The sequence below is a fragment of the Dipteris shenzhenensis genome, chromosome 3, assembly GCF_047967505.1.
Source record: "Dipteris shenzhenensis isolate YYH24624 ecotype China chromosome 3, Dip_SZ_1.0, whole genome shotgun sequence".
Taxonomy (NCBI): Eukaryota; Viridiplantae; Streptophyta; class Polypodiopsida; order Gleicheniales; family Dipteridaceae; genus Dipteris; species Dipteris shenzhenensis.
This window is the reverse complement of record NC_141598.1, coordinates 10230236-10248490: the sequence shown is the minus strand read 5'-3', so window position 1 is coordinate 10248490 and position 18255 is coordinate 10230236. Positions and strand designations below refer to the sequence as shown.

The window sequence follows — 18255 nt, the reverse complement described above, 5'->3', positions numbered from 1 at the left end:
GCTCTTGGTAAGGCCTTGCACAAGTCCACAAAGCAACAATAGACCCTTTGCTTCCCTAGCCTCCTGTAACATGCAACAGTTAATGACGGTGTAATGCGCAGCGAGACCTTCTTTAAACCTTTGTGTGAGGCGTATGCATATCCACCATAAGAGAGAGAGTGGAATAGGGGCTAGAGAGAGAATGTAGTCGACATCAGATTGGGTCCCTGTACCCATTGAAGGCCCCCTCTCCAAATGGGGAAGAATTTACTTTATATCTTGGAGAACTGCAAAAGATTACAACTGACACTCCTTCAGAGAGATCAGGAGACAACTTTGAGGATGACCCTTTGATACGGAGAGCTGACCCAGGGATTGCTGAACTGATTGCTGTCTTGCAGGGGACTTTTGGAAGAATTGAGGGCTGCACCGGGCTGGAGACCGAGGGCTAGATTGCTGGGGACTGAATGAGGAATGAGGGCAGCAACGCCCCCTTTAAATAGGGGGCTGTGGGATGAGGCTACCAGTCCCAAACAAGCTAGATTTCCCCACATATGTACTGCCTAGGGGGGGGCACAGGGCAGCCTATAAAGGCAGCCCTTCCCTAGCCCATTCTCCCTTGATAGGAGCTTACTTGGTCCGGCCCTTTGGGGCTCTTTTGGGCCTCTAACCTAGGCTGAAACCTAGACCTAGCTAAAACCCAATGACGGAAACACTAACATACTGTTCTCCAGTGGTTACTAGTGAACAAGGACTGACTTTTCGACTTGACCTAAAGGCTGAGAGATTGACCTATGTAGCTCGTGCCTGACTGTCCCTGGACAAGGGCTCACAAGGGGGTCACTGCATACAACACAATATCAAATCATGGGAACTCTTTGCACTTTGTCGATGAAGCTAGTTGTCACCTTGCACCTAAGTGCAGGGTGCATGTGACATTTCCTCCTTAACTTGGTGGTAGTTGCATGGCCTCCAAGTAGTCCGCCAAGATTTGCAGGAATTCCTGGAAGAAACTTTTGTCTAGCCACACCACTTCATGGGTTCCTTGATGTTGAAACTTCATGTAGAATTCACAGACCCGGCATCTTGACCCATGCTTCCATTTGTGGAGGAGAATCTGCTCCAGCTCAATGACATGTGCCTCGTCGATCACCTCGGGCTGCTGCTTCCTAGAGATATCGTTGAGTGTTGGACCAATATATGGTTTCAATCATACCATGTGGAAGACATTATGCATCGTCCACCTTTCTCGTAACCGCAGCTTCATAGAGACATCATTGATCTTCTTAATGATGGAGAATGATCTGAAACTATTGAAGGATAACTTAGGGCATCGCTTGCCCACTTGTTTTAGCCTTTGCTTTATAATCCTCAGATAAACCCAATCACCCTCTAATTGACTTGGCGTGTGTATGTTGTTTGTGCTTTGGCGAGGTTGTCTTTAACTGACTCCGTGATCTCGACCATGGATTCTGTAGTTTTGTTGGCTTTGAGGGATGGTGATATCATCTTGGTGAGGAGTGAAGAGAACCTCCTTCTGAAAACGGCTTCATATGGGGTAAACCCAATACTTGAAGAGTAGGTATCGTTCCATATGGCCTGCACTAATGGAAGGTACTGCTCCCACTTTGATTGCGCATCATGACAATATGATCTTAGTGCATTAAGAGCCATTGATTGTATACCTTTGATTGCCCGTCAGTTTGTGGATGAAATGCGCTGGACATCTAGAGCTTGGTGCCAAAGTTTTCGAACAGGGACCTCCATAGAGGACCAAAATATTTGGATCCCTGTACCCACTGAGGGCCCCCCTCCTCAAATGGGGAAGAATTTACTGTATATCTTGGAGAACTGCAAAAAAATACAACTGACACTCCTTCAGAGAGCTCGGGAGACAACTCTGAGGATGACCCTTCGATACAGAGAGCTGACCCACAAATGCCTGACAAGCAACCTAAGTCTCGATCAAGACCACGCTGCCCACACGGAAGATGTGAACCATTGTGCAAGGATATTGGAGAGGCTTGTGCTGTCCCTGGACTTGCAGCGGAGCTGCTTGAGTGTGGAAAATGAAGGGAAGATGGAAATCTGAGCTATGGAGCTTGTGAGATCTATATGAAAGCTGAGAAAGATGGAGGTAAAGAGAGCAGTGAAAGAACTGAGAAAAGAGCTGAAAACTGTAAAAGAAAGCTGCTGAATCAGGAACCCCAAATCTCAACTCCAAGCCGCGCTATGGTGCTGCGTGGACACCTTCCTGGATCACCCTTAGGGATTGCTGAACTCATTGCTGTCTTGCAGGGGGCTTATGGAAGGGCTGAGGGCTGCACTAGGCTGGAGATTGAGGGCTAGATTGCTGGGGACTGAATGAGGAATGAGGGGAGCAGCCCCCCCTTTAATAGGGGGCTGTGGGATGAGCCTACCAGCCCCAAACAGCCAGTCGGCTGGTTGGCTGGCTTGTTGGGCTCTTTAACCCACATATTTACTGCCTAGGGAGGGGCACAGAGTGGCCTATAAAGGCCGCCCTACCCCAGCCCATTCTCCCTTGATAAGAGCTCACTTGGTCCAGCCCTTTGGGGTCCTTCTGGGCTCCTAACCTAGGCTGAGACCTAGACCTAGCTAAAACCCAATGGCGGAAACACTAACCTACTGTTCTCCAGTGGGTACTAGTGAACAAGGACTGACTTTTTTACTTGACCTAAGGCTGAGAGACTGACCTATGTATCTCGTGCCTGATTGTCCCTAGACATGGCTCACAATGGGGTCACGGCATACGACAAAATATCCTATCATAGAAACTATTTGCTCTTTGTCGATGAAGCTAGTTGTCACCTTGCACCTGAGTGCAGGGGTGCATGTGACACCTCCTCGATGATGCACCTGAGAGTGAGTATGTGGTCCATGGTCCCGTGATCACATCGGAATCCGGCCTACCCCTCTACTCTGAGTACCTGCATCTCTGCGAATCGACTAACCTTAGAGTCAAGCACTGATGCATAGATCTCGGACATGACATGGCCAATCATGATGGTCCTGTAGTTCTCTGTGTTCATGGGATTCCTTGCCTTGTGAATGGGTGAGATGGTATTAAGGGTCTAGGTGCGTGGGAAGCCAAGGCAAACAGCTCCATTGAAGAGCTTCGCTACGATTGGGGCTATGATATTAATCCCATATGCAATGAATTCAGTGCGTAACTCCTTATAATCTTTCACCGGGCTATTATGAAGCTTCATCACAGCGTCCTTAACACCTCCCTTAGTGAAAAGTGTGGAGGAATTGGGGCGAGATGTGTGAGAGGTCAGGAACAGGCTTATGCAGAATGTTGTATAGCGTGCGTGCATAAGTGTACCAAATTTCTGGAACTCGCAGACAACTATGTGTCATATGAGGGGTGTACGTGTTTTGGTGGTGATTTGATCAGAATTACTTCAGAAAAAGATCAAATTATCAAAAGAACTGGGATAGACTGTTTCTAGCTTCCCTTTAAGATTTTGCCGTATTGATTGTGAAACCCAACATGATGTCAAATGCTAATGAAGGTCTTATTTCCATATAAAGGCAGTGATTTGAGAATCTTCAGGAAATCCAGAAGCCAAACAATTGAGATTTTCTTGCATTCAGCTCAGATGTGCAAGTAATGAAGTTTGCAGTATTTTTGAAGACTTTTAAACCTTTCTAGCACATAATGTTGGAAGCTCAAGATTTTCACTGTTTTGACTCTGGTTGATAGCAGTGGGATTCAGGGCTGTGTGCCAGGCAACAGAACTGGCTTTTTTCACAGAATCGTGGACTTAAGGCTGCACCGAAGCAGATGGAAGTCATTCTCACAACGGTATTTAGGTTTCCTGGTGGTTAATTTCTATGCTCCGAGAGCAAAGTTTTCAGTCATAATATAACAATGTCTTTATGCTTGCTGTTCTGATTACAGGATACTCTCACATTTTTAAAATCAGTTTTCAATCTGCTGATGTGCAGAACCTTGAAAAAGTTGGAAAAGCTGGAGAAATTGTGAAAGTAGCGAAAGGATATGCCCGAAACAAGTTGATTCCACAATTACTTGCCTTGCCAAAGCTTGAGAAGTATGTGCTTCTTGTTCGAAAGCAAGTTGAGGTAGTCTGTCTTTCAAGCCTAATTAGTCATGACAATCATTTTTTCCCCTTTCCACATATTTCAAGCCTGGTAGTCATGACATGAAAAGAATTCGTTCTTTAAAGACCATCTGCAAATTGTGCAACTAACATCTGGTTCATGATATTCCAGCATTTTTCTGTGTCTTTAAGCTTTTAATGTGATATTCAGCCACAGTGGTATTAGTAAGTTAAAAGGCTGAGGGAAGGGAAAGGATGTGGTTTTGTTGCAAAAAATAGGGATATGGCATATAGGTCTATACTTATTGAGAGCTAGAAGTAAGTATCCCCATGTTAGAAAATACCCAACAGAGGGTACGCACAGCGGAAGACTTATAGTAATGCCCAGGAGCTCACATAGTGTGCGTGTGGGGTGAGGAATCACAAACTTCTTTACTTAATGTGCGTCACATAGGTGTGCAGACTCATCAATAGACAATGAACCAGCCAGATAGAGAAACCACCAAAATATATATTTCCGTCCAAAACTATGGACACAATACAAGAGAGAGAGATCCAGAGTCCCACCAATGGTGTGGTCCTCTGATCTAACCACAAGGTCCTTCTCCTATCTGCCGGCTATCTCTAGACTCGAGCCCGCGTGCTCCACCTCGAGCTTCTGTACACTTTCCGTTCAGTGTGTTCTTCTCCATCTTATTGCTTGTGAATCAGCCTAGGTGGGCAGCCCCTGCCAAGCTTTGTCTGCAGCACACAGATCCCTGTTCCACTGCTCCAACTTGCTTGTGAATGGCTGCTCCAGAAGGAATGATGATCACAACACCTTGCTGCCCTAGAAGACAGCCAAGGTCCCAGCCCTTAGGGAACTCAGTCTGCAGCACTCCTTCAACTCTCCTTGGTACCTCCAAGATGAGGCCAAAGGGAATGCCTTCAGGCTGCTCTTGTCTGCTCCACTTTCTGCTGGATGTTGGATGATGAAATGAGGCCTGAGGCCTCTCCTTTTATAGGGCTCAAGGCCCCCTTGAACCAACCGACCAGCCAGCCCTAAATGGGCCGACTGGCTGGTCTGTAGCAGCCCTAACCAACCGACCAGTTGGTTGGCTGGTTGGCTGCCTATCCAGCCCTATTTAGGGACCTTTGCTGGCCCTTTGTTCCATGCAGGGTCCAGCCCCTTTGCTGCTGCTGTCCTGCCACCTGCCAGCCCTGCTTGCAGGCCATAGACCTGCCCATATACTTTGCTGTGAGGTGCTGCCCATGTGGCAGCCCCTCTCTTCTTTTCCTCTTGGGCACATCCTGCCCTAGGTCTCCCTCCCCCACGCTCTCCTCATTTGGGGCCTTACAGATGGGGAGGTGACCTTTCCAACACCCCATTGGGTTTGCAAGTAGTAAGTATCCCCATTGGGTTTGCAAGTATGTAAATTGGAATTGTAGGCTAAGATTGATTTTGTTGTCCCTTTTGATGACGTTTGATGGTGGCCTTTTTGTTCTTACCACATTTCCTAACTGTTTTGTAAGGATTCCAGTTTCTTCGATTGAGTTCAAACATAGTAAAGGTTGGCATCATTGGAAGTATCTTGCAGTCTACTTCAATGATGTTGATGGATTTCCTTGATACTTGGCTTTAGTCAGAGCATTGTCAAGATGCTTATCACTGCTGCGAACCTTTCAGGTAGAAAAAGAGTCTTAGAAGCGAAGTAACCCTAAACATAGTAAAGGATGGGGGAGGGGGTTGTCCCTGTTTCGACCCCTTTATTTTTTGTCATGTGTTCCTAAATGTATTGGACTTGAGTAATACTTAAATATTGTCTTGAGAATTGCAAGCAAGCATGTTGCAACTTTCTTTCGCCTTCTTATTTACTCAGTGTGAGTCTGTATAGAAGAAGTGACTGTTACAAGAAGTGGGATGGGTTTTGTCTAAGTGACAAAACCTTATCCTTCACTAACCGTAGTTAGTGAACTAACTGTGTTTAGGGGGAAAAACCTCTAAATGAGGGAAGAGTGCCCCTAACCTACTTATTACATTACATTGGTCACTGCTGAATTATAATAATAATTCTAACACTCCCCTGTAGTGCCAATGTCATGTACAAGGAAATGATCAATCACCAAAAGGATATAAGTTCAGGGCACTACGAAATGCCTCAAACTTTTCACGTGGAAGTGCTTTGGTGAAGATGTCTGCAACATTGTCATGTGTTGACACATAGATCATACTGATCTCTCCTGCATGCAACTTCTCTCTGACATAGTGATAGTGAACCTCAATGTGCTTCGTGCGAGCATGAAACACAGGATTCTTTGTCACTGCTATAGCACACTGACTATTAGTGAGAATCGGAGAAGGACCCTCCAATGAAAGATGAAGATCAGCAAATAAACGACACAGCCAAACACATTCAACTGTCGTTGTGAAAGCTGCCCTGTACTCAGCTTCACATGAGGAGGTAGCCACTGTAGACTGTTTCTTGTTCAACCAAGAAATGCAAGCATGTCCTAGAAAGAAACAATTCCCACTGGTGGATTGCCTAGTATCATAGTCTCCAGCCCAATCTGAGTCACTGTAAGCATGCATCTGCAAGTCACCCCCCTTGGGAAACATCAAGCCAAAAGACTTTGTACCTTGCAAGTAACGGAAGATGCATTTTACAGCCTGCCAGTGCATAGTCTTTGGGCTGTGCATATATCTGCTCACCTGAGAAACTGAAAACTGAATATCAGGTCGTGTATTGCAGAGATAAATGAGGCATCCAACAGCCTGACTATAGAGTGTGACATCAATTGATTCACCCGCATCATGCATTGTAAGCCTCAGCCCTGGCTCCATGGGAGTGGACATAGGCTTGCAATCATGCATGTTGAATCTGTCCAAGAGCTTTTGAACATACTTGGACTGAGACATAACAATGCCACGTTTCTCTTGAATAAACTGGATCCCCAAAAAGAAATGTAACAAGCCCAAGTCTGACATATCAAATGTAGCTTTCAATTGGGTCTTGAAATCTGCAATTACTTCCTCATTTGATCCGGTGAGGAGCATGTCATCTACATAAAGAATGATGACCAGAATATCCCCCCCATCCTTCTTTATGTAGAGGGTGCTCTCAGTTGGACTATTGTGCAGTCCCTTGCTGGTCAGAAAGGCATCAATTTTGGCATACCATGCACGTGGGGCTTGTTTCAGCCCATACAAAGCTTTATTCAGCTTGCATACCTGAAGTGCATTTTCTGAAATTTGAAAGCCCGGAGGTTGTTTGACATAAACCTCTTCCAACAAGTCTCCATTAAGGAAAGCTATTTTAATGTCCAATTGATGAACATTCCATTCAAAATTTGCAGCCATGGCTATAATTGACCTGATGGTTGTCATCGTAAAAGTGGATGTAGGAGCAAAAGTCTCCTCATAATCTATGCCCTTTTTCTGAGCATATCCTTTTGCAACCAGCCTTGCCTTGTACCGATCAATGGACCCATGTGGTTTTCTTTTGACTTTGAAAACCCACCGTGTATCTATGGCATTCTTACCTGGTGGCAAATCCACAACATCCCAAGTCTGATTTTTATGAATGGACTGCAACTCATCGTGCATGGCATTCATCCAATGCACATTATCTTTTGCTTCTTTAAATGTCTCAGGCTCCTCCTCATCAAGAAGAGTACCTGCATAAGCTGATTCAATTGAATGAGCTCCCTCCATGTGCCTTACTGCACTACGAGTTGTGCCAGGCAATGGAGCTTGAAGCCTACTCTCCCTGAGAGTCTGAAGCAACCAATGCGGGACTATTTTGGCTGCGTGTATCTCTCGAATTTCTTGCATGACAACTTCATCCACACCCTGAGGTTGTACCAATTCAGCTGGGGGCTGAATCTATACTTGTGGAGCTGGCGGAGGTTGCTGTAAATTTTGATTTTCAGCGGGGGAACCAAATGCTATAGGAAGCATCCCCTCAAACACATCATCTGAAGAGGCCGGAATCTGAAATTCAGCATTTGTATGTGCAGAATTTTCAGAGAATATGACATCTCTACTGACAAAAATCTTGCGTGTAGCAGGATTGTAGAGATGATAGCCTTTGCTTTGTGAACTATATCCCACAAAAATGCATTTTTGTGCCTTATCTGACAACTTGTGTCTGAACTCCACAGGTACGTGGGCATATGCAACACAACCAAAAACTCTGAAGTGGTCCAGTGAAGGCTTTCTCCCATGCCATGCCTCATAGGGAGTGATTGTCTTCAAAGCCTTTGTAGGAGCCCGATTTAAAATATAGTTTGCTTACATGAGGCCTTCCAGCCAAAACCTGTGCGGCAACTTCTTACTTGTGAGCATGCTTCTATCCATTTCCATGGCGGTGCGATTCTTCCACTCAGCTTTGCCATTTTGTTGAGGTGTAAGCCTCATTGTAAGCTGATGCATAATACCTTTTTCTTTCAGAAATGTCTCAAATTCATGAGACATGTACTCCCCCCCTTGATCTGTGCGAAGTGTCTGCACCTTGAGTCCTGTCTCATTTTCAATTATAGCCATAAAGTGTTTGAAATGCATAAACACTTCTGATCTTGCCTTGAGACCATAAACCCAAGTGTAGTTGGTAAAGTCATCTATGAATGTAACAAAATAGAGATAACCCCCAAAAGCAGGTGTCCTCATGGGACCGCAGACATCACTGTGAATAAGCTGCAATTTTCTTGTAGCTTTCACTGCACCATCCTTCTTGAAGGGAAGCCTATGCATTTTGCCAAGAATGCAACCTTCACATGCATGAGGAGGAGGGGACTCCAAAGGAGGTAACGCATCAACCATATCATGCCTCTGAAGTGTCATTAAGCTGTCATAGCTCATGTGCCCATACCTGGCATGCCACAACTTTGCATTGTGCATTGCAGCAGTGGGAGTGCTAACTAATAATGCAAGATGGGATCTTTTTTCATATAAATCAAGCTGAAAAAGACCCCGATACAAAGTGCCAGACAATCTCAAAGCATATTCATTTTCTTTGTCTCTGACTGCACACTTGTCATCATAAAAAAAAACCTGAAATCCTCCTCGATTGAGTGAGGACACTGAAAGCAAATTCTTCTTTATACCTGGCACATAGAGTACATCTGATATTCTGAAATCTGTGCCCGCAGTGGATGTGAGAATAATGTCTCCCACTCCACACACTGAATGAGAAGAATTATTTGCACAAGTTACCTTCTTCTTGGTGGGTGAAGAATGCAAATTTACAAACAGATTTTTCTTGGAAGTGATGTGCTTTGAAGCACCACTATCAAAATACCATGTATTTAGTGTCTCATCAACACTGAAAGAGCATTCATCCTTTAAAGGATCGTAACTGCAAGTCAAAAAAGCATATGGGTCATCATCATTAGTGGCTGTAGTATCTGAACTACCCACTGAAAAAACTGAAGTGCAAGTCAAAACGGCATAGTGCTCTTCAACCAAGTTGGCTGCAACATCTCCTCCATCATGGCAATGTGGACCTGATGCATCTGATACAGCCATTCTAGAATCCCTTTTCTTTTCTTTGGCTATGCGCTTCTTGCACTCTCCAATATAATGACCTAGCTTTTTGTAGTAATGACAGATGCCCTTCTTTTTCTGCTTTTTTGTATCACCCTGTGCCTTATAAGAAGGCTGTCCAGAATCAGCTTTATGCTGACGTGTGGGCTGATGGGCATGTGGCTTATGCTGCCCTTTACCCTTGGGCTTGAAATGCTCGCCAGCCCGGGTTGCCATATTTTTGTGTGTTTGTTCCTCCTGCAAGAGAAGTCCTACCAACTCGTGAAAGGAGAGAGGATTGCTGCCCCCCCTCAATGTCAAATTCAGCGAGGTGTGGAAACCAAGATAGGACTTAGGAAGAGAGTTCAGAGTGGTGGAGATCATCTGTGAATCCGGAATGACTTCATCAATGTTCAGCAATTGTTCCCTGAGATCCTGAAGCTTCGTGTGGTGAGAATTCATGGAATCTCCTTCCTCCATATGTGTATGGGAAAGTTCTCGCTTCAGAAAGGAAACTCTGGCATCGTTTCTTGCTGCAAACATACTCTCCAGTATTACCCAAGCTGCCATAGATGTCTTGCATGACCGAATATGAAGTATAATGAACCTCTTGACAGAAAGAGAAATTACTGAAAGAGCTTGTGCATCTCTAGAGTCCCATCTTTTTTGCTCTGCTGTGGGAGCTCCTGGAGCGGCTGCTCCAATTACTTGTGCTATATTTGTACCTCTACCCCTGCCTCCAGCTGTAGGAGTGACAGGTATAGGCGTTGTATTTGGTCTCTCTTCATCTCCATTGACATAATCCCAAAGATTTCTGCCAACTAAGATATTTCGAACCATGAAACTCCACAAGTAGTAGTTGGTGCCATCCTCCTGTGTGAGAACCTCGAACACCTCATTTGAGTTGTTATGTGCCATTTTTGCCAGATAAACATAGAAATACAGCAAATTGAACAAGTGAAATCCCTTCCTGGGATGTAAGATGCACAAGTAAATTCTGCAAAGAAAAATATGCCTGCAGTGAGCTCTGCTCACTGCCCAAAAATCTGCAAAAGGTGGCAAAATTCTGCAATTTGACTCGTACTGAGTCCAAAACTGTCTACAAACTTCCAAAATGCTCTTTTACGTGCAAAATTGCAACCCAAATACAAAAGCCCCAATTTCTTGTGGGAAATTGCATACAAAAGAGGGCAAATGGTCTGAAAGCCCCAAATGTTGTACAAATTGCACTCTGCCTGCAAAAGTCCCAAATTTCTTGAAGAAATTGCACTTGAAAGGGGCAAATCAACTAAAAGCCCCAAATTTCTGCAATTCTCTGCAAAAAATGCAAAAGCTCCCAAAATGCAAACCAAACAATGGTTCTCTACGCAAATGCCTATCAGAAAACACCTTCCAAAGTCCACCTGTAAAGAAAAACTCTGCACGAAGTACGGGCTCCTCAACTTGTACGGAACTGACAGTACAAAATCCGTACAATGTACGGACGAAATGTACGGACGAAATGTACGGATTCCTGTACGGACAATCGGCGCATCTGTACGAGATTGCTAGTACGGCGGATGTACGGTTGTACGAAACAGTACGACGATTGTATGGAAGATACGAAATCTGTACGGTGTTGGCAGAAGTACGGAAGACTTGCAGTTGCCACACGTGCGGCGCAGTTGTACGGTGAAGCACGGATTGTCAGTCCGTACATCGTATGGATATTGCATGACACTGACGAAATGGCAGCAGGTACTTGTACGGAATGTCAACGTAGGCTGGTACGGGAGCAAGACGAAGTGACACAGGAGCTGTACGGACGTACTGACCTGACGCATAGGTACGAAATCCGTACTGATGTTCGGACGGGCAGGAGCGAGACTTGAAGATGGAGCTTGAGGGCTAGAGGCAGTAGGTCAGGCAGGAAGGCCCTGCTCTGATACCAAATGTTAGAAATCAAGAGAGTGAGAGAGCAGGAAGTAAGAGAGCTGAACATAGTGTTTGCAATAGAAGAAGTGACAGTTACAAGAAGTGGGATGGGTTTTGTCTAAGTGACACCTTATCCTTCACTAACCGTAGTTAGTGAATTAACTGTAAAAACCTCTAAATAAGGGAAAAGTGCCCCTAACCTACTTATTACATTACATTGGTCACTGCTGAATTATAATAATAATTCTAACAATAGCCACAGACGCCATCTAGGGGCATCGTGCTCTGAAATACTGGGAGGGTCAATGTGCGACTCCTTCATGACCTCACTCCAGTAGTAGTACATGGGAAGCTTCATGGTTTGTTCACACCTAGTAACAACACTCATAACCTCACTCTGGTTATGGCTCTTGGTTTACAACTGGAAGATTGGACAATGACTATGTATGCAAATCCCCATGGGTCCAACAAGGTAAAACCTCAAACAAAGGACTAACAATCATTTAAGGGGGACATCCCAGGGCAGAGAACCCTTATTGACCAGACAGACAAGCAACTTAGAAGATATATGGGTCATCACCCTCATCAAGATTGACTTGGGTGGTGAAAGCAGTCAGAGCTTTAACATCCTCTGGTTCTTCTTCTTCTTCTTTCTTTGCTTCTTCCACAAGGTTTGCTGAACATTTCTTCTTTGCATAGCACTCTCTCTCAAAATGTCTAGGTTTTCCACAAAAGTTGCACTTCATCTTGCTCTTGCTGGTAAATCCCTTGAAGTTGCTTTTGGCCAAATATGCCCCATGTTCTTTGTGGTCATTCCTCTGTTTAATTTTCCTTTCCTCTTCCAAGAGGGATGCCTCAATTTCCACCAAACTAATCTCTTGTATATTGGTGAGAGTAGTAACAATAGTGCCATATTTCTCAGTTAGGCTTTTGAGTAAGATAGCAATTACAATGTCATCATCAAGGTCAAACTTGATGCTAGCTAACTGAGTTAGTATGCTCTTCATGGAGTTTAAATGTGAAGAGATTGATTCTCCTCTATCCAATTTCAGATCAAAGAATTTGATGAGCAAGCTAAACTTGGAACACTTCCCCTGTGCTCCAAAGACAAGCTCAAGATGACTCCATGTAGCATGAGCAGTCTCACAGCCATCAATGTGGTGGATAAAAGAATCACTCAATCCAAATGCAATTATGGCTAATGCCTTTTCATCCTTAGGGAGCCATAAAGCTTCTCCTTCCCTAGTAGTTGGTTTCTTTTCTTTTCCATTAGCCACATTTCAGATCCCCTTATTCATAAGAATAAATTTAGTTTTAGTATGCCAAGTATGAAAACCCTGTCCCTCAAACTTATCTATTTTGGTTTTGGAGGCCATAGGGAAGGTCTTACCAAGACTGGCAGTGTCTAATCCCTTTACAATTCAAAAAGAACCATCACCATATAGATGCATGTTCAGAAACCATGAATACAAAGCTATCAATACACAAGTAGAATGTTTGTAGTTGAATGAGACTCCACAAGTCCAATAGCTGAACTCTAGCACTCCAGCATAGTCACAGCACTAAAAATTCTTGCAATCAAACTAAAAAGCCCCAAATCTTAGTTGACTTGGTCGACCCTCCAATTCATAAAACTGTCAAAATGTGAACTTAGAAATGAGCAGAGATTGGAGGTCGAAATTCAGGCTGTAGAAGCAAGCATTGAAGGGGCTTTTACAATGGAATGAAAGCTCTTTTACCAGAGAGGAGTCCCTAGAGAAGAATTGTGCAATGCCGCGTCAGAACGTCAGTGAGAATAGCTTCAATTTTTACTGGTTTTTCTGCCTTTTCTGCTCATATACTGGACCATTGTTGCACAGACTTCATCATCATGCTCCTTGTAGCATCACCCAATTGTAAGAAATCCTAGATTTACTATCTTTAGAAATGTGCTAAGGAACAGAAAGGAGACTGAAATAGTAGAGAACAAGGAATATTTGTATTGCTTGAGTGTCTGTAGTGTGTCATGTATACAGTTGGGCCTCTCTTATATAGAGAGTGAAGAGTCACACATGAAAAGGTGTGTACTCCAAAGTGTATGTGCATGAAGAGGTGTGTACCCCTTGTGAAGAGTGTGACCCTTGATGAGAGGGTACATTACAATAGGAGTGTCTCTTCAATAGAATGTGTCTTGTGAAGGGTTGTGCCTCATAGGAAGTGTCCGTCGAAAGGGCATACCCTTCCACAAGTGTCCATTCATCAAACCATCCATAAGTCTAAGATATAGAGAAAGGAATACGTCACAGATCGTGACATCCCCTCCCACTCAAAATAAGACCCTGGTGGAGATAATGAATGGATGTAGAAAATATCACGGTAAATTCTGAAAATATTGTTGTAAAATGTCAGGGTACTGTTGTAAGTCTTCATCAGATTGCCAAGTAGCGTCGGAGTCGTCCAGATCTCGCCAAAGAACAAGGAATTCCGTGATAAGTCGATGTCGAGTCTCTTGCTGTTGATGGTCCAGAATACGCTCAGGAATAAGGAGAACATAATCGTCTTCGATTTCTGGGACATAATGAATTGTAGGAGGAACTGCTTCATCGCCTGGAATGTACATCTTTAGCCAAGAAATATGAAATGTCGGATGGATTTTACCCCCTGATGGTGGTAATTCCAATTTGTAACTTAAAGGTGAGATTACCATAGCTGATGCTAGAGTTAACCTGCTGAGAGCATCTGCAACTACATTGCGTAGTCCTGGAATGTACTCAATGGTCATGTGAAAGTTGGCCAGAAACTTAACCCAGTGTGCTTGTTGAGTGTTCATGAGTGGCTGAGTAAAGATATACTTTAGAGAGTGATGGTCTGTCTTGACCACCGAGTTGGCTCCCATGAGATAATGTTTTCAAGAGCGATAAGCATGTACAACGGCAAGAAACTCCTTATCATAAACCGGGCATCGGGTTTGGATATCGGAATGTTAATGGGTGTCAAAAGCAATAACTCTGCCTTCTTGCATCAAGCTGCTCCTGTAGCGATGTCGGAAGCGTCGGTCATGACCTCAAATGGAAGGTTTGGGTCAGCAATAGCCATAACTGGTGTGGTAGTGAGTGCTTGCTTGAGTTGTTCGAAACTATACTCTGTTTCGGGAAGCCACTGAAAAACTGCTGTGCTTGTCAATAATTGGGACATAGGAGCTGCGATTTCAGAAAACTGATAGACCTTCGTATGGTAGAAGTTTGCCAATCCGAGAAAAGAGCGGACATTATGAACATTCTTAGGAGTAGGCCAGTTTCAGATTACCTCGACCTTCTTGGGATCCACAGAGATGCCTTGAGCTGAAATAACATGTCCCAAATATTCGAGTTGGGTCTTGAAGAACTCCCTCTTCTCAATGTTGATGTAGAGAAAGAAAGAAAGAAAGAAAGTTTATTAAAGTCTTCGGAAGACCGATGGGTTTATGAGACTGTGAAAATCCTGATACAACGAGCTGTGGTAGTGGAGCTACTAAACGAGCGTCCATACCATCATCATCAATATCATCATCATCCCCAGCAACAGCAAGATATCAGGATGGATGAGGCAATGGAGGCATGAAGTCGGCAATAGTGCTGGCGGCCACTTAGAGGTGCGGTCCTGGCACGTCTCCTGGTCGTAGCTCTGCGTTTAACCAGGGCTACTGTGACCCCCATCGGTTGGGCTCCGACTCTAAACAAGGAGGGGATGTCTCCAAGTGTGATCTGTGTGTCGACTCTCTGTCTGAGCTGTCGGGTCACGATCATGTCGAGGCCTCGTCTCGTTGGGATCCATGTGATCTAGCTGAAAGAACTCCGTGATAGAGCTCTGAGATGGATCAACCGAGGAAGAAGTCTGCTCCTGTCTCCGTGCTCGGAGTATCCTCTCGCGGTGTCTAAGTGCCTCATGAATGAAACCTGCGAAACACCGCTGGTCTAGGTAGGAGAGGAAATGGGCTAAAATCCCATAACTATCTCTGAAGAGGCAGTGGAAACGTCCTCGGATCTCATAGTACACAGGACACCTGAAGATGAAATGCTCCTTTGTCTCAGCCTCCTGTATGTCACATAGTGTGCATATGCGCCGCTCCCTGGGTAGTCGCTCTGCTCTGCCGCTCTCGATGCAAAGTCTGTGTGAAGAGACCCGGAACTGCCCAAGAGAGATCCTCATCGAGTGGGGTAGGTGAATCTGTGTGTATCCTGGTGGGTCAATGAAACCCTCCGCTGTGATATGTAAGAAGTGATCTCTGTAGAAGCTAAGCTTCACTAGGAGTTCACTCGGTTCCAACCAGGTCCGAAAAGTGTGTAGCTGTAGTAGATCCTCACGGATAACCTGGTTGACCTCGTGTGATAAGAGGGGAGAGAACAGAGCATCCATGCTATATTGGAAGGGAGGTAGTCTATCCATGTGGAGCCCTAGTCGCTCAAACCATCTCTCCGTACGTGCATACCAGCACCTCTGATCTCCTCTTGCTGCAAGTGCCATAGAAGAGGATAGAGCTATCCATGGTAGCCTGCTACGCCCCGAGGTATAATCCCCATATTTCCTAACTTGATACAGATATGTGATGACCTGAAATGCAGCATCTAGCTGTAACGGGGGTGACCCAAACTCAGCCTGAATGATCTGGTGAGGAACGGATGACTTACCACGAATCATCCGTGATAGCATGAGAATGTGTAGCCGCTCCACACGGGCCCACTCTGTATCTGAAAAGTCTAGCCCCCAACAAGGGTTGCCGTACGTCCTCGCTGGGCAAGCCAAGGAGTCAAAAAGCAACCCCTTGGTACGTGGATCTTGAAAGTGTGAGCGGAAGCACTGCCTCTCTAGCCTGGCCAATGAGGCATACCCTCTACTCAAGCGTGCATGCATTGCGGGTCTCATAGTGAAGCTCGGTCCGGAGAAGATAACCCCAAGATAAGTGTATGATGAAACTATCTCAACAGATGACCCTGCAAATGTGAACTGCTCCTAAGGCATGATGGCTTGAGATGTATTGAAGATCATGACCTTGGTTTTACCCAGGTTGACCTTCAAATCATGAGACTCACAAAAGGACTATAGTGCGTCTAGGTGTCTCTGAAGCCCCTCTGCTGAGGAAGACAAGAGAGCCACGTCATCTGCATAGAGCAAAATCTGGATTAGCGTGCCCGCAAGAGAGCAACCTACACCCCCGTGTGTCTGCATCACTGTCTCAAGCTCTTCAATGTAGAGGCCAAACAAGGTAGGCGACAAAGGACACCCTTGTTTGACCCCGATGGTACTCATGATCTCGTCTGTCCACCCGGATCTTGCCCGAACTTTGCCAGAAACTCTCTCATAAAGTGCCATGACAGTCCAAATGATTTCCTGGTCATAACCCAAGTCCTGTAGGTGCCGTATGAGGCGGGCTCTCGGGACCGTGTAAAATGCCTTCCGAAAATCCACAAAGCAACAATAAACTCTCTGCTTCCGTGACCTCGCCTCCTCGATGATACATCTGAGCGTCAGAATGTGGTCCATGGTTCCATGATCACGTCGGAATCCGGCCTGTCCTGCTGCTTTGAGTCCTCGACACTCTGCAAGTCTGCTAACCTTGGAGTCAAGTACTGATGCATAAATCTTGGACATGACATGTCCAATCATAATGGTCCTGTAGTTCTCCGGGCTCATGGGATCCCCTGCCTTGTGGATGGGTGAGATAGTGTTAATGGTCCAAGTGTGTGGAAATCCCAAACAAACCGCTTCATTAAAAAGCTTTGCTAAGATCGGGGCTAGGAGGTTAATCCCATATGCAATGAACTCAGTGCATAGTCCCTCATGATCCTTCGCTCGGCCATTATGAAGTTTCATTACATCATCCTTTACCCCTCCTCTAGTGAAGAGGGTGTAGGGTGTGGGACGAGGCATGTGTGAGAGGCTAGGGACTGGCTGATTTGGGATGTCATAAAGTGTGCGTGCATAATCAAACCAGATCTGGGTGTCAGTGAGTGGCGGAGGGGACCGTCCTTCTAGAAATCTCTGCCAGAACTCCTTAGAGTTGTTACTAAACAAAATGTTCAGTAGCTCCTCTCCTTGTTTCGACGAACGAAGTTTAGTTTCTTCCTCCGTACCAGTCTACGGTATTCACGTAGCGTATCTGGTGCGCTCGGAAGACTGTTTTTGGTTTCGAATTTGAGTTGACGGTGTAAGGCCTTACACTCATTATCGTACCAACTATTACAGGGTACGGTTCGAGGGGGTGGTGGGCGGGTGGTGTGGGGAAAAGCGTGAATGGCAGCCTCGTGTAGTGAGCGGGTGACAGGGGCAGCACGATCCTCTAAAAGGGGTATGAAGTCAATATAAGCGAGAAGTATGTATAGATGGCCAGAGTAAGAAGGTGAGTGATCCCGATCAAAGCGTATATCGTGGTAGGTGGAGTAAGCACTGAGTGGGGTGGAAGGTGCTGTGCGAAGGGAGGTGGAGATGCGAAAGAAAAGGTATGTATGATCAGCCCCTAGTGGGAGAGGTGCTACAGTGAAGTCAGTAATGAGAGAATTTGCGTGGAGAACTTCAAAAACTTTGTGAAGATGTTGTTTGTGCTCATGTAGGGATCTGCTGAAAACGAGGATGTCATCGAGGTAAACGATGACGAATTTATCGAGGAAAGGCCTGAAGATGTCGTTCATTAGTGTCATGAATGTGGTCGGGGCATTGTTTAACCCAAAAGGCATGACCAAACATTCATAGTGTCCATACTTTGTTCGAAAAGCTGTCTTGTACTCATCGCCTTCTCGTATGCGAATTTGATGATAACCTGAA

General features: G+C 45.1%; 1 protein-coding gene across 3 annotated transcripts in view; it reads left to right on the top strand.

Annotated features, from left to right (window-relative positions):
• LOC147903340 (Ribosomal protein L9/RNase H1) overlaps nucleotides 1-18255 on the top strand; it is a 98010-nt gene that overhangs the window by 45829 nt on the left and 33926 nt on the right. For 2 of the 3 annotated variants that reach the window (XM_087372723.1, XM_087372724.1), the window contains exons 3-4: nucleotides 3707-3808; nucleotides 3952-4086. In XM_087372723.1, coding sequence (XP_087228849.1) covers nucleotides 3707-3808; nucleotides 3952-4086 — 237 coding nt within the window. The remainder of the gene's footprint in view (nucleotides 1-3706; nucleotides 3809-3951; nucleotides 4087-18255) is intronic. The other variant, XM_087372725.1, reaches the window with a different exon arrangement.